At 40.4% G+C, this 16,857-nt stretch overlaps 1 protein-coding gene across 1 annotated transcript; it reads right to left on the bottom strand.

The window, feature by feature from the left end:
* Positions 1-565: 565 nt before the first annotated feature.
* Positions 566-15,763, bottom strand: LOC114276908 (mechanosensitive ion channel protein 10). Its single transcript, XM_028218749.2, has 5 exons — positions 13,901-15,763; positions 13,677-13,800; positions 1,847-2,140; positions 1,559-1,761; positions 566-1,014 (listed from the first exon to the last, which is right to left on the bottom strand). The coding sequence occupies exons 1-5, from the start codon at positions 15,370-15,372 to the stop codon at positions 741-743; spliced, it is 2,367 nt and encodes a 788-aa protein (XP_028074550.2). The 5' UTR covers positions 15,373-15,763; the 3' UTR covers positions 566-740.
* Positions 15,764-16,857: the final 1,094 nt, after the last annotated feature.

Genomic DNA, 16,857 nt, shown 5'->3' with positions numbered 1-16,857 from the left:
TAGCGTCGGGGTAAGCTCCAGTTTTGTCAAGCCAACCACTGTGCCTCACTGCGAGGTTCCGAGCTTGTCAAGCTATGGCTTAGGGGTGTTTTAATTTTTCCCCGTCTGTCTCTGTAACTGTTTTGTAGACTGTATAGACTGTTACAGTACTGCTTCATAGGGATTAGGTCCCTGGTCTAGATAATTATAAATGTTGTACATACTGTTCTGCACTGTATATATATATATATATGAAAAGTCTTTTTGGCATACAGACTGTCACAGCTCATTGGACATTGTTTATTTACTGTATTGGCTTCCGCCAGGCCCCTGTACTTTGTTTTACTGTCTTACTGTTAAGCAGGCCTTCGGTAATCTCGGATTACTGGCCGATTACGGTGCTAAACCCATAGGGGCGGGTTTGGGTCGTGACAATTTTTTATGCAGAGGTTCTTCTACACCTGGGATCTATCTATCCTCATACATTTGAATGTTGTTGCCATTGCCAACCCACTATTTAGAATCTTGCTTCATAAGATTACAGCCCTAAAGTAGGATTTTCCATGCCTAAGATGATTGAGGATTAGGATGAAGAGCATTTAGGGTGTAAATTTTGCAACAAAAAGGATTTCGAGTCATAAGTCACCAACATTTTTTTAGCAAGTAGAGCTTGATTGAGTAACCTGAAATCTAGAAGTACAGAGTGAAGGCACATACTTGCCAGAGAGAGTAGGAATATTCTCATCCTAGCAGAATGCTTATCACCGTGAAGCATTTGTAAATGTTGGGCCTTTAGACTCAACATAGCTGACATGAACTTCTTGAGGAAGAAGATGATATTTGATACCAAGCTCCTCAAAGATTTTCTTTAGTTCAAATACTAGCTCAGATCTTCGGTTGCTCTTCTCCCCATAATTCTGAAAGTTTATGGTATGAGTAACGTAGAGACCCATTTTCATCTTGTTAACATCCTCAATCTCCTTAACTTGCACACTGTGGTTTGGACGCCAATGCTGAGGCTTGCTCTCTAAGTACCTGAAAGTACCCACAAAATTGTTTATTTAAGATAGTATCTAATTGGGAAAACAATATAAAAACAAGAAAAAAGAAAAACGTTACCCACTCTAACAAAAATATGAATTTTAAAATTGTTTTCATCATTTTTACAGGGAACATGTGAGTGCTAGCAGGTTAATGTAGAACCATCAATTTATATACACTAAATTCCTGCTCTTTTTTTCTTTTTTGTCAAACTCTTATTAAACAACAACAACAAAAATGTTAACCACCATGACAATAAAATGAAAACATTAATAATAACAACAACAAACATAACAATAGTAATAATAGAAGTAAACACAAAAAGGAATGAGAATGAAGTTTGAAAATTTGAAAGTCTAGCTTCAACAGACTACACGTTAATATAGCTGCCTCTGAAATAATACCTCATAATCAAGTGACTTTGAGAGGTAAAACGGCTTATGAAGATGATGACATTGATATATTTCAGTCATTAAGTTTAGTTTCATTGTTGTACAAGTAGACATTTAAGAGACCCAAAAGAATGCAGTTTACATACGCTTTTATTTTAGCTTTGAGACCCACAATACTCTCAGCTGAAGTTGAAACATCAACAGAAAACTCCACAGAATCACTCATCTCTGGACTTCGATAAAAATTGCTGATTGGTTTGGTAGCCAAAACTGAATTCGGATAGATTATCTTCTCATTGTCATATCTCAAGAAGATTGTGGTCAAAATGTTCACCTCTTCAACGATCATCTGTGAAATTTCAATATACTAGGATAAATTAACCAAATTAACCTTAAAACTATAAACACAAGTATTCTAGGCTGGAGTTAGTTACCTGTACCCCATCAATGACACAACGATCCCCTATATCAAACGGGTGCATCACAAATACAAATATGATGGCTTCAAATACAGTCTTACAGGTGTTGCCAAACATAAATGCCAAGAGTAAAAGCTGAGATCCAATAAAAAGAAGCACTTCGGTTGTTGCAAATCCCATCAAAAGTAACCACACAATAATGATTACCACAAGTATAATTCCTGATGAAATTTTGTTCAGCTCCTCAATGGCTGTTTTAGCATCATTCAGGGAATGAGCCAGTACTTTCCGTTCATTGTAGACATTCACCTGCAGGCAAAGACTAATTCATTAGAGCAAAAAATTAAAAAAATCCCAGCCCACCACAGCTTTCTATCCATTTATATGAAGTGGATACAAAAAAATGGTGTTTCTTGGTTCTTTGCTCATGTTTTTTAACCAAAAGGAGCAGGCATATACTTCATTTCAGCCAAAAAGCCATGCAAACATTTACCCCTTTTATTATTATGTTAAGAGACTACGCTCAATAAGGATCATCTAGAAACACTACGTTTGGTTGAGGTTTTAGACTATTTTTTTCTTCAAAAAATAGAAACTAGTTTGACAAAAGTTAAAACCCAAAAAAAAAAAAATAGGGATTTCCGCAAAAAAGAGAATCACATGATAGTGTTAAGCGTTTTTATTTTTGGGTGAATTACACTAACAGTCCCTATAGTTTGGGGTCGTGTCACTTTGATCCCTAACTTTTCAATTGTGAAGCATTTGATCCGACAATTGAAGATACCATTGCTCAATTTCAAGGACAAATTTGTCAATTTGATAAAATATAAATTAAATTGACAAAAATAAATATCAAAAAAATATTTTTGAATTTTTAAAAATAATTTCTACTCACCAAAGATCAAATTATGTAAAATTAATAAATCATTTAGATATTTATTTATTTATTTATTTATCAAATTAATTTTTATTATGTGTTTGAATGATGGTCATGTAATGGGTGGTTGTTAGACTTTTAATGTGTAATTGATATATTTAATATATGAAATGTTCTTAGTTTTGGATTTTTTTTGATTTACTAAATTGGTTTAATAATGATATTAAAGTTATCGTCATATTTGACTTTTGAAAAAATAGAAACTAATTTAATGAAAATAAAAATAACCACTCATTAGATGACCATCATCCAAACACATAACAAAATCTAGTAAAATAAATAAATAAATGCCTAAAAAATTGATCAATTTTACATAATTTTATATTTAGTAGATAGAAATCATTTTTAAAAATTTAAAATATTGTTTTGACATTTATTTTTGTCAAATTAGTTTATATTTAATCAAATTGACGACTTTGCTCTTAAAATTGAGCAATAGTATCTTTAATTGTCCTTATTTGGAACAAGATTTAAAATTTATGGTCAAATGTGTCACAGTGGAAAAGTCAGAGACCAAAGTGACACAAAATCCAAACTATAGGGACCATTAGTGTAATTCGTCCTTTATTTTTTCATTTTATTTACCAATTTTTCTAGATTTATTCTTTAAAATAAAAAATAAAAAATGAAAACTCAATCACACTAAGACAAATGCAGTTTTCAAAGCGTGCATCAATCCTTACAAAAATAAAAAAGCAACCCTTAAAATTAAAAGATGTGTTGCGGATCAGGGGCACACCAGGGAACTCAAACAAGCAATAACACACAAGATTTAACGTGGTTCGGCAAGTCGCCTACGTCCACGGGCAGCGGATTCACTATATTGAACAAAATGGTAAGAATTACAACACTCTCTGTAATTCTCTCTCTCTCTTTGCTCTCTAAGCTCACACCTCTCTGTTATCTCAGCTGTACATCTCAACTCTCCTTAGCTTCTCTATATATAGAGATTACAAATGCAAGAAAATGAGCTGGCTGCCAGCCCATTGTTGTGCTTTCGGTGGCTTTCCAGATTGAAGCTTCACATGGCTTCTCTCATGGCCTCATGGCCAACTCACATGGCCTCATGGCTTCCCCACCATGTAGCTGGCTGCCACTTTCCATCACATGGCCAGAATCTGTAGCCAATATTCAACAAATCTCCACCTTGGCGAGGATTCTCTTATCCAACATAGTGATCGATCAACACTGCCATGCACCCGAAGGTGCTCAGTTCCGAGAGATGTTGACCAAGTCCAAACAATGTTGGAACTTGATCCCAGAAACTACCTTTGTGAGCATATCGGCCGGATTATCTGCAGTACCAATCTTTTGAAGCAGAATATCCCCTTCATTCACAATTTCTCGGATGAAATGGAAACGGACATCAATGTGCTTGGTGCGGGCATGATGAACCTGGTTCTTTGCCAAACAAATGGCACTCTGACTGTCACAAAACACCTCAACGTGCTTCTGAACAATTCCCAAGTCTTCAATCAACCCATGTAGCCAAATAGCTTCCTTAAAGGCTTCCGTCACTGCCATGTACTCTGCCTCTGTAGTAGACAAAGCCGCCGTTGACTGAAGCGTTGACCTCCAACTTACCGGCCCTTTAGCAAGCGTAAATAAATACCCTGTTGTTGACCGGCGTTTGTCTAAGTCACCAGCATAATCTGAGTCCACATATCCTTCCAAATTCTGCCCGAGTCGGTTATCTTTCTTGAACTTCAATCCCAGATTGACCGTGCCATGTATGTACCTTAGGATCCATTTCACTGCCTGCCGGTGATCTTTTCCTGGATCATGCATATACCTGCTTACCATACTCACAGCATGCGAGATGTCAGGCCGTGTACAAACCATAGCATACATTAATGCACCAACTGCATTTGCATATGGAACCTGTGCCATATGCTTCCGTTCTTCTTCTGTGCGTGGAGACAATGAAGCACTAAGCTTGAAATGAGGGGCCAATGGTGTACTTACAGCTTTGGTTTTCCCATTGATGCCAAATCTGTCTAACACCTTTTTCAGATACTGGGTTTGTGTCAAACAAACCGTGCCCTTCTTCCTGTCTCTCTTGATCTCCATGCCAAGAACTTTCTTTGCTTCTCCCAAATCCTTCATTTCAAACTCCCTTGCTAACTGTGCCTTGAGTTTGTCAATCTCCACCTTGCTCGTAGATGCAATCAGCATATCATCTACATATAAGAGCAAATAGATGAAGGAATCGTCGGGAAGCTTACGGAAATATACACAATGATCAAATTGACTTCTTGTGTATTCTGTCTCCATCATGAACCGATCAAATCACTTGTACCACTGTCTCGGGGATTGCTTCAATCCGTACAATGATTTGTTCAGCTTACAGGCCCAATTCTCTTTTCCAGCAATTTTGAAACCATCTGGCTGGGACATGTATATCTCCTCTTCAAGATCTCCATGTAAGAAGGCAGTTTTGACGTCGAGTTGGGCGAGCTCGAGATCAAACTGTGCAACCAAAGCTAACAAGATGCGAATAGACGTGTGCTTCACAACAGGTGAGAATACCTCATTGTAGTCTATTCCTTCCTTCTGAGCATAGCCTTTAGCTACCAATCTAGCTTTGAATCTGATGTTGTCTCTGCCTGGAATGCCTTCCTTCTTGGTGTAAACCCACTTACACCCAATTGCTTTCTTGCCTTTTGGAAGTTGCACCAACTTCCAAGTCTGGTTCTTGTGAAGTGACCCGATCTCTTCATCCATAGCCTCCTTCCATTTGACACTTTCTGCATTATGCATGGCTTCTTTGAAAGTGCACGGAACATTGTCTTCAATGATTGGAAGTGCATAGGCTACCATATCGGTCATCCAACTGGGTTGCTTAGTAACCCTTTTTCCTTTCCTGATTGCAATGGGTTCTGATTGTTGCGGAGCCTCTGGATCTTCATTTTCATCTGAACTCTCTTCAGAGCTATCCTCTGAGACTTCTTCAGGATGGTTGATTGGCTAACTAGTCTTTGCTGGAGTCTCAAACTCCACCTGCACTGACTTCTTCAATGCTTCCTCATTCTGTTGAGGATCTGGTTGCTTCAGCATTGCAGACTCATCAAAGGTAACGTCTCTTCTGATGAGAACTTTCTTTGATTCAGGGCACCACAGTCTGTATCCCTTGACACCGGCACCGAAGCCCAAGAAGATGGCTTTCTTGGCTCTTGGATCCAACTTAGATTCTGTAACATGAAAATATGCTGGACATCCAAAGATACGTAACTGATCATAATCAGTAACTGGGACTCCTGACCATACCTCCATGGGAGTCTTCCCATCTAATGCTGCAGTAGGTAGTCTGTTGACAAGATGACGAGCATAGTTCAATGCCTCGCCCCAAAATGCCTTGCTCAATCCAGACTGTGACAGCATACACCGGACTTTCTCCACCAAAGTGCGGTTCATGCGTTCTGCAACTCCATTCTGCTGCGGTGTTCCAGGAACTGTGAAATGTCTCACTATCCCTGCATTCTAGCAAACCTCAAATAAGGGATCTGATGTATATTCTCCACCATTGTCAGATCTGAGCTTCTTGATCCGTCTGCCTGTCTAGGTCTCAATCATCTTCTTCCACGTAAGAAAGATGTCTAAGACTTCATCTTTGTGTTTCATTGTATAAATCCAAACTCTTCTAGAGAAATCATCATTGAACGACACAAAGTAGTGTTTACCTCCCAACGAAGCATTCTTGGAAGGACCCCATACGTCGGTGTGGACGTAGGCTAGAATCCCTTTGGTACGGTGAATTGCAGTACCAAACTTGATTCTTGTTTGCTTGCCCAATACACAATGCTCGCAGAACTCAAGCTTCCCCGTCTTGGCGCCTTTCAACAGGCCTTGCTTTACCAACCCTTGTAAAGCCTTCTCACCGACATGCCCTAGGCGCATGTGCCAAAGTTTGGAAGTGTCTGATGCATCATCTTCTGAGCTGGAACTGGTGGAGACAGCCACTCTCCCTGTGACTGTAGAGCCATCTAGGAAATATAAATTTCCCTGTCGAGTACCCTTCATTGCAACCAATGCTCCTCGAACAACTTTAAGGACTCCACCTTCCATGGTTACTCTGTAACCTTTGGAGTCTAAAACTCCTACTGAGATGAGATTCTTGGTTAGATCTGGTACATACTGTACATCTTCAAGAATTCTGATTGTTCCATCATGGATCTTCAGTTTAATTGTTCCAATCCCCTTTGTCTGGCAAGCTTGGTCGTTGCCCATCAGCACAACTCCTCCATCGAACTCTCGTAAGCTCGAGAACCACTGCTTATTAGGACACATATGGAATGAACATCCGGAATCTATTATCCATTCATCAGACTGGCCATATGATGAAACTGTGAAGGCTCCTCCTTCATCATTATCTCCATCTCGTGCAATATTTACCTTCTCTTCTGTCTTGTCTTTATTTGGACAATCTTTTGCCCAATGCCCCTTCTGGCGACAAGCTGCACACTCGTCTTTTGCAAGACGTCTTTTGTCTGAAGGTTTCCCCCTGGATTTTGAGCGAGACTTTCCTCGCCCTGTATTTCTTCTGTTATTTGTTCTGCCTCTGACTGTTAATGCCTCGGATGTTGAGTCCCTGTTTGCAGACTTATCTTTCCTTCTGAACTCATTGTTCACCAAGGCGTTTGCAACATCAATATACTTGATCTTCTCTTTACCGTACAGTAAAGTAGTAGTGAGATGATCATACGAGTCAGGCAAAGAATTTAACAATAACAGTGCTTTGTCTTCATCACCAACTTGATCATCCAAATTCTTCAAATCCGTAATAATTTTGTTGAAGTTATTTAGGTGTTCGTTCATCGAAATACCTTTAATGTAGTCGAAACGAAACAACCTCTTCCTCAAGTAGAGCCGGTTCTCAATGCTCTTTGTCATGAACTTATCTTCCAGCGCCTTCCAAAGCTTCTTCGCAATATCATATTCTGTAAAGGCATACTTCTCCTCTTTTGCAAGGCAAAGTCGGATGGAACTGCAGGCCAGGAGATTCACCCTCTCCCATTCTATCTCGTCCAGGTCATCTGGTTTGTCTCCCAGAGTGAAGTGCAGGTTCATTTGGACAAGCATATCCTTAACTTCGCATCTCCACATGCCGAAGTTGCTGCTTCCATCGAACTTCTCTACCTCGAACTTGGCATGGGACACCGGGGTCCAATGCCTAGAAGTGCTTGCACTGGCTGAATTAGTTACGGACTCGGTTGATCTAGATTCTGCCATTTTTTAGAAACTTCAATTCAAAAAACTGACCGTACAGATGTGTCCAGAATACTCCAAATAGTTGGGAAGCACTATTGGATCGTCAAAAACGGACTCCGAATGGCTCCGATCTGGCAAAAACACTTTGGACGGGTCAGATCTGCAGAATCTGGTGCGCTGAGATGCACCAGATTTTTCTCCGGTTCGGCTGGCGTCTGGCTGACGTCAGCGGCTCAGTCAACGGCTCGGTCAACAGCTCAGGCTTGGTCAACGCGGCTCCGGCTCAACGGCTCGGCTTCGATCGGCTGATGACGTCGGCTGGTGCGGGCGCGTGCGGCGCGTGTCTGCGCGTGAACGCACGCGTCGTCTACCTCTGAAAGCGCGTGCGGCGCGTACATGAGACTGGGCCGACGCGCCGACTCTCTTCACGGCGCGTGGGGGCGCGTGCAGCGACTAGGCCTCACGCGCAAACTTCCAGAGGCGCGTGAGAGCGCGTCCGGCCTCCGTTGGGTGTCTGCTTTATAGTTCTGGACTCCTCTCGGAGAGTTCTTCCTCCTGGTATGGTCAAAAGTGGATTTTGAGCACTTCGAAATCTGGGCACTTTCGGGAAAAATTCGATTTTTCGCAACTCGAGCTCTGATACCAACTATTTGGAGTATTCCGGACACATCTGTACGGTCAGTTTTTTGAATTGAAGTTTCTAAAAAATGGCAGAATCTAGATCAACCGAGTCCGTAAGTAATTCAGCCAGTACAAGCACTTCTAGGCATTGGACCCCGGTGTCCCATGCCAAGTTCAAGGTAGAGAAGTTCGATGGAAGCAGCAACTTCGACATGTGGAGATGCGAAGTTAAGGATATGCTTGTCCAAATGAACCTGCACTTCACTCTGGGAGACAAACCAGATGACTTGGACGAGATAGAATGGGAGAGGGTGAATCTCCTGGCCTGCAGTTCCATCCGACTTTGCCTTGCAAAAGAGGAGAAGTATGCCTTTACAGAATATGATATTGCGAAGAAGCTTTGGAAGGCGCTGGAAGATAAGTTCATGACAAAGAGCATTGAGAACCGGCTCTACTTGAGGAAGAGGTTGTTTCGTTTCGACTACATTAAAGGTATTTCGATGAACGAACACCTAAATAACTTCAACAAAATTATTACGGATTTGAAGAATTTGGATGATCAAGTTGGTGATGAAGACAAAGCACTGTTATTGTTAAATTCTTTGCCTGACTCGTATGATCATATCACTACTACTTTACTGTACGGTAAAGAGAATATCAAGTATATTGATGTTGCAAACGCCTTGGTGAACAATGAGTTCAGAAGGAAAGATAAGTCTGCAAACAGGGACTCAACATCCGAGGCATTAACAGTCAGAGGCAGAACAAATAACAGAAGAAATACAGGGCGAGGAAAGTCTCGCTCAAAATCCAGGGGGAAACCTTCAGACAAAAGACGTCTTGCAAAAGACGAGTGTGCAGCTTGTCGCCAGAAGGGGCATTGGGCAAAAGATTGTCCAAATAAAGACAAGACAGAAGAGAAGGTAAATATTGCACGAGATGGAGATAATGATGAAGGAGGAGCCTTCACAGTTTCATCATATGGCCAGTCTGATGAATGGATAATAGATTCCGGATGTTCATTCCATATGTGTCCTAACAAGCAGTGGTTCTCGAGCTTACGAGAGTTCGATGGAGGAGTTGTGCTGATGGGCAACGACCAAGCTTGCCAGACAAAGGGGATTGGAACAATTAAACAGAAGATCCAAGATGAAACAATCAGAATTCTTGAAGATGTACGGTATGTACCAGATCTAACCAAGAATCTCATCTCAGTGGGAGTTTTAGACTCCAAAGGTTACAGAGTAACCATGGAAGGTGGAGTCCTTAAAGTTGTTCGAGGAGCATTGGTTGCAATGAAGGGTACTCGACAGGGAAATTTATATTTCCTAGATGGCTCTACAGTCACAGGGAGAGTGGCTGTCTCCACCAGTTCCAGCTCAGAAGATGATGCATCAGACACTTCCAAACTTTGGCACATGCGCCTAGGGCATGTCGGTGAGAAGGCTTTACAAGGGTTGGTAAAGCAAGGCCTGTTGAAAGGCGCCAAGACGGGGAAGCTTGAGTTCTGCGAGCATTGTGTATTGGGCAAGCAAACAAGAATCAAGTTTGGTACTGCAATTCACCGTACCAAAGGGATTCTAGCCTACGTCCACACCGACGTATGGGGTCCTTCCAAGAATGCTTCGTTGGGAGGTAAACACTACTTTGTGTCGTTCATTGATGATTTCTCTAGAAGAGTTTGGATTTATACAATGAAACACAAAGATGAAGTCTTAGACATCTTTCTTACGTGGAAGAAGATGATTGAGACCCAGACAGGCAGACGGATCAAGAAGCTCAGATCTGACAATGGTGGAGAATATACATCAGATCCCTTCTTTGAGGTTTGCCAGAATGCAGGGATAGTGAGACATTTCACAGTTCCTGGAACACCGCAGCAGAATGGAGTTGCAGAACGCATGAACCGCACTTTGGTGGAGAAAGTCCGGTGTATGCTGTCACAGTCTGGATTGAGCAAGGCATTTTGGGGCGAGGCATTGAACTATGCTCGTCATCTTGTCAACAGACTACCTACTGTAGCATTAGATGGGAAGACTCCCATGGAGGTATGGTCAGGAGTCCCAGTTACTGATTATGATCAGTTACGTATCTTTGGATGTCCAGCATATTTTCATGTTACAGAATCTAAGTTGGATCCAAGAGCCAAGAAAGCCATCTTCTTGGGCTTCGGTGCCGGTGTCAAGGGATACAGACTGTGGTGCCCTGAATCAAAGAAAGTTCTCATCAGAAGAGACGTTACCTTTGATGAGTCTGCAATGCTGAAGCAACCAGATCCTCAACAGAATGAGGAAGCATTGAAGAAGTCAGTGCAGGTGGAGTTTGAGACTCCAGCAAAGACTAGTCAGCCAATCAACCATCCTGAAGAAGTCTCAGAGGATAGCTCTGAAGAGAGTTCAGATGAAAATGAAGATCCAGAGGCTCCGCAACAATCAGAACCCATTGCAATCAGGAAAGGAAAAAGGGTTACTAAGCAACCCAGTTGGATGACCGATATGGTAGCCTATGCACTTCCAATCATTGAAGACAATGTTCCGTGCACTTTCAAAGAAGCCATGCATAATGCAGAAAGTGTCAAATGGAAGGAGGCTATGGATGAAGAGATCGGGTCACTTCACAAGAACCAGACTTGGAAGTTGGTGCAACTTCCAAAAGGCAAGAAAGCAATTGGGTGTAAGTGGGTTTACACCAAGAAGGAAGGCATTCCAGGCAGAGACAACATCAGATTCAAAGCTAGATTGGTAGCTAAAGGCTATGCTCAGAAGGAAGGAATAGACTACAATGAGGTATTCTCACCTGTTGTGAAGCACACGTCTATTCGCATCTTGTTACTTTGGTTGCACAGTTTGATCTCGAGCTCGCCCAACTCGACGTCAAAACTGCCTTCTTACATGGAGATCTTGAAGAGGAGATATACATGTCCCAGCCAGATGGTTTCAAAATTGCTGGAAAAGAGAATTGGGCCTGTAAGCTGAACAAATCATTGTACGGATTGAAGCAATCCCCGAGACAGTGGTACAAGTGATTTGATCGGTTCATGATGGAGACAGAATACACAAGAAGTCAATTTGATCATTGTGTATATTTCCGTAAGCTTCCCGACGATTCCTTCATCTATTTGCTCTTATATGTAGATGATATGCTGATTGCATCTACGAGCAAGGTGGAGATTGACAAACTCAAGGCACAGTTAGCAAGGGAGTTTGAAATGAAGGATTTGGGAGAAGCAAAGAAAGTTCTTGGCATGGAGATCAAGAGAGACAGGAAGAAGGGCACGGTTTGTTTGACACAAACCCAGTATCTGAAAAAGGTGTTAGACAGATTTGGCATCAATGGGAAAACCAAAGCTGTAAGTACACCATTGGCCCCTCATTTCAAGCTTAGTGCTTCATTGTCTCCACGCACAGAAGAAGAACGGAAGCATATGGCACAGGTTCCATATGCAAATGCAGTTGGTGCATTAATGTATGCTATGGTTTGTACACGGCCTGACATCTCGCATGCTGTGAGTATGGTAAGCAGGTATATGCATGATCCAGGAAAAGATCACCGGCAGGCAGTGAAATGGATCCTAAGGTACATACATGGCACGGTCAATCTGGGATTGAAGTTCGAGAAAGATAACCGACTCGGGCAGAATTTGGAAGGATATGTGGACTCAGATTATGCTGGTGACTTAGACAAACGCCGGTCAACAACAGGGTATTTATTTACGCTTGCTAAAGGGCCGGTAAGTTGGAGGTCAACGCTTCAGTCAACGGCGGCTTTGTCTACTACAGAGGCAGAGTACATGGCAGTGACGGAAGCCTTTAAGGAAGCTATTTGGCTACATGGGTTGATTGAAGACTTGGGAATTGTTCAGAAGCACGTTGAGGTGTTTTGTGACAGTCAGAGTGCCATTTGTTTGGCAAAGAACCAGGTTCATCATGCCCGCACCAAGCACATTGATGTCCGTTTCCATTTCATCCGAGAAATTGTGAATGAAGGGGATATTCTGCTTCAAAAGATTGGTACTGCAGATAATCCGGCCAATATGCTCACAAAGGTAGTTTTTGGGATCAAGTTCCAACATTGTTTGGACTTGGTCAACATCTCTCGGAACTGAGCACCTTCGGGTGCATGGCAGTGCTGATCGATCACTATGTTGGATAAGAGAATCCTCGCCAAGGTGGAGATTTGTTGAATATTGGCTACAGATTCTGGCCATGTGATGGAAAGTGGCAGCCAGCTACATGGTGGGGAAGCCATGAGGCCATGTGAGTTGGCCATGAGGCCATGAGAGAAGCCATGTGAAGCTTCAATCTGGAAAGCCACCGAAAGCACAACAATGGGCTGGCAGCCAGCTCATTTCAAAGACTCTCTCTTGCATTTGTAATCTCTATATATAGAGAAGCTAAGGAGAGTTGAGAGGTACAGCTGAGATAACAGAGAGGTGTGAGCTTAGAGAGCAAAGAGAGAGAGAATTACAGAGAGTGTTGTAATTCTTACCATTTTGTTCAATATAGTGAATCCGCTGCCTGTGGACGTAGGCGACTTGCCGAACCACGTTAAATCTTGTGTGTTATTGCTTGTTTGAGTTCCCTGGTGTGCCCCCGATCCGCAACAAAAGAAACTTGTGATTTCTTTTGATCTAAAAGTTACTCTTGATTTATGTTTTTTGGAGCTGAGACTTGATTGATTGACCAATTAATGAGCAATGTATTGCGCAATGAATGGAGTTTGTAAAGGCCTCTTTTATGCCTTAACCTTGCAAATAACGGACTCTAGTGTTAAACCCCAAACTCTTTGTGAAGGATTGGTAATTGGACTAAACTTTCCAACAAGTAAATACACATCTAAAATGTAGCTTTGGTCAATATTGTGATTCGTTTTTATGACAATGTTCTATTGTTATGCAGCTTTGTTCACATTTTTGTTTCACTCAGAGAGAATACAAGTCCAAACCATATCTAAATTTTATGGATGAGAGGAAAGATGAAATTCTATTTACTAATTCACAAAGTAAATTATAGAAGAAAAAGAAAAAGGAAAACTTGAATGGAACCTAATATTCAATGAACAAACAAACAGAGATCTTACCACCCAATTCCTTAAAGATGATTTCTTAATTTCTCCGGTTGCTGCTGCCCCCTCAAACATTGGAAGCATGTTATCCACTTCCTCCTTTTTCATGAAACGCAAGAGGTCCTCCTCATCAATATACCTACATGGTATAAAGATGAAAACAATGAGACAATTAAGATGATTCCTGAACAAGCAAACATACTAAAAGCATGTAAACATTCAAAATGCAATATTCCTACTTGTGACCTGGCTTTGCTACATTTTTAAAAATTCGAAAAGCCGCGGCCTTTGCTTCCCACTCACTAGTAATCTCCTTATCTTTTTGCTCAATGCCATCATCATCAACACTCTCCTCGAGTGCATCGGAAATGGTTGACAGCCCTGAACCCTGAATCACTGTAATCAACCCTCTCATGGTCCACGCAGAAATCTTCTCTTGTTTCATCTTATAAAGCTTCTCTACATCAATCACCTCTTCTTTCTCCATTTGTTTTCCATTCTTCAGATTCTTGAAACTCAATTGGCCACCACTCCTTGCACTGCCAACCCTTTCCGCATATTCCATCAAAGGAGGCCCCGAAAGGCTCTGAAGAACATACTGATGAAATATAGATTCTTGAATCCTGTCAAAGAATCTTGTGACATGAAAAGAAGAAGCTAATAGCTTTATGAGTAAAGTCTTTAGCATCCATATACTTGCCCCAATAAGACTAGATGCCAAAGCCCTGGTGATATAATTCAAAATTCTGGTAGTCTTCCTTGATCGCTTGACCCCCCGGTTTATCAACAGAACCCAAGCCAGAAGAACCAAACCCAACCAAATGAAAACCCGAACACTCTTTTTCAAGCCATAAACAAAATACAGAACCTTCTTCTTAAGGAGAAAGTTCCTTTCAATCAAGAAAACTATAACATTGATAAACCATTCGGTAAACAATCGGCCACAAAAAATTACCAATACCAGCACACCCCATTTCCAAATTTCCAAACTCCAAACTGTATGATGCTGCAATTTGTCAACAGTTAAGCTAGCAATTAAAACAACCATTATGCACACAAATGCAATCCACTCCAGTAAAACCATGACCTTCAATTTCTTGCCCACTTTCTCATCGAATTTAAGATTTGAAGTCTTATAGACATCTTCATCATCCTCCTCCTCCTCTCCTGGTGAAGGAAGCAGCGGTGTTCTTGGAGTAATTGGGGTTGACCTGACATTTTCTTTAGGAGTACTGGCTTTGGTTTTGAGAGGCGAATTCCTATAAGGTGAGCTTGAATGTGACAATTGGCTATTCTCTTCAACCAAATGCGAATAGCTAGGATAAGATGGCTCCAATAATCTTGATTTCGGCTTGAAATAAGCAGACTGTGCAAGTGACCTTCGTGGAGTAATACTAATAGCTTCTTCTGGGATTTTTGGAGGCTTGTTTGGGGTAGGACTTGACTTAGTTATCTCTGGAGAAGAAGAGCTTGAAAGTGTGGATATTTGGACTCTGGCTTTGAGACTTTGAAGCTCCGTTAACCCAGAATTAGGAGAAGACCCAATTGGGGTAATGTTTTTTGAATAAGAGGGTGATTCAGACTCTAATGATGTGAAACCCTTGAAACCCTCACTTTGCTTGTCTGTCCTCAAAGTTTCTTCAATACCCAAAATGGAGACCACCACTTCATTGCTATGGTCCTTCAGCTCCACACCTTTCTCACCTTCCATGAGAGCTATTATGCTACTGTTAGCATTCAATGAACACTCACTCACTCAAGTTCCTTAATCACTTCTTCTAATCAAAACCTCAAACACTTGAAGAACAAAAGATTTTTATGGCCAAAATTTAAGAGTAGAGTACAAAAAATGTAAACGCTCGATTTAGATTTCCAGAGAAGTTGGGAATAAAGATTGTAAACGTTACACTGGTAGACCCAGTTTTTCTCTGGAACCAAACAGATCTTTGAGCCACTAGGCTGCAAACAATGCAAGATGAGAGAGGGAGGGAAAGAAGAGTTTGCAAGCTTTGAAGTTTTGGTGATTAGAATTTATCCATTTATAAATAGGAAAATGAAAACAAGAAACTCCTCTCTCTCTCTCTCTCTCGCTCGTTTTGCACAAAATCAAATTTTTTGACGAGGCAATTTTAATGGGGCAGTGTGGTTTGTCAGAGTGACGTGTAAAGTTGGAATGTAACATGCCCATATGAATATATATATATATATATTAATATATAGATATACAGGTAAGTTAGGTTAGGTATGAAAAATTGGTAGCTAACAAGTGCTTCAGCATGAGAAAAAGGAAAAAAAAAATGTGGACAACACGAAACATTTTTAATTATAAACTTGAGACAAGTTTGAACAGCCTGTGATCTGTGAGCAACTTGAGCAAAAAAATGAATTTAAACTCGGGTTTTGTGAAATTGAGTTTTAAAGTGAACGCAATATGAATGTTCAGTCACTTGAGTCTTTTTTTTATTTTTGGGTCAGTTGTGAGTTATGTTGTATCGTGCTTCGTGTTTGTTTTAGTCTACGCTATGAGTTTTCAATAATTTGAATTATTTATTTTGTAGAAGGTTCAGCGTAAATTATTCATCAAACAAAATTAAATTGATTTAATTATCATAACATCTTTATTTGATTATGTTTGTCTCAATATACTTATCGTTTGTTTTTGTAAAAATAAATATTATAAAATAAAAATATTATAATTATTAGATTAATTTATTTTTTTTCATAGATGATATACTGACAGTCCTACAAAAGATTATGGTGAGCTTTATGTTCTCCTCAAATTCAAATTTAAATTTAAGAGAAATTAAACCATTTTATTTTAATTAATACATTTTTTAATATTATATATATATATATATATTTAACTTGAATTCTAAATATTAAACAAACTTTAGCATTTGCCAAATACATATATAAACTGTAAAATTGAAGAAAATTTTGAATAGTAGGAAGGAATCGGAAGGTGGATAGGAGACGGTCTGCATTGGCGGGCTGAGCTGACGAAGCAGCTGGTGGGCTTCTCCCTCCGCAGCTAAACTGTCGTTTTCTTAATTGCTCCTAATAAACATAGTATTCGTCACGTGCCCAATAAATTTTTTATTTATTTTTATTTATTTATTTATTTTTATTTTTTTTGAGCACAGAAAGGATAGCAATATGTCTTAATATTTGAGAAGAATAAGGATAAACTATCAAT

The sequence above is a fragment of the Camellia sinensis genome, chromosome 5 (genome assembly GCF_055761805.1).
Source record: "Camellia sinensis isolate YWXY chromosome 5, ASM5576180v1, whole genome shotgun sequence".
In the NCBI taxonomy this organism is placed as follows: domain Eukaryota; kingdom Viridiplantae; phylum Streptophyta; class Magnoliopsida; order Ericales; family Theaceae; genus Camellia; species Camellia sinensis.
This window is presented reverse-complemented; position numbering and strand designations above follow the sequence as displayed.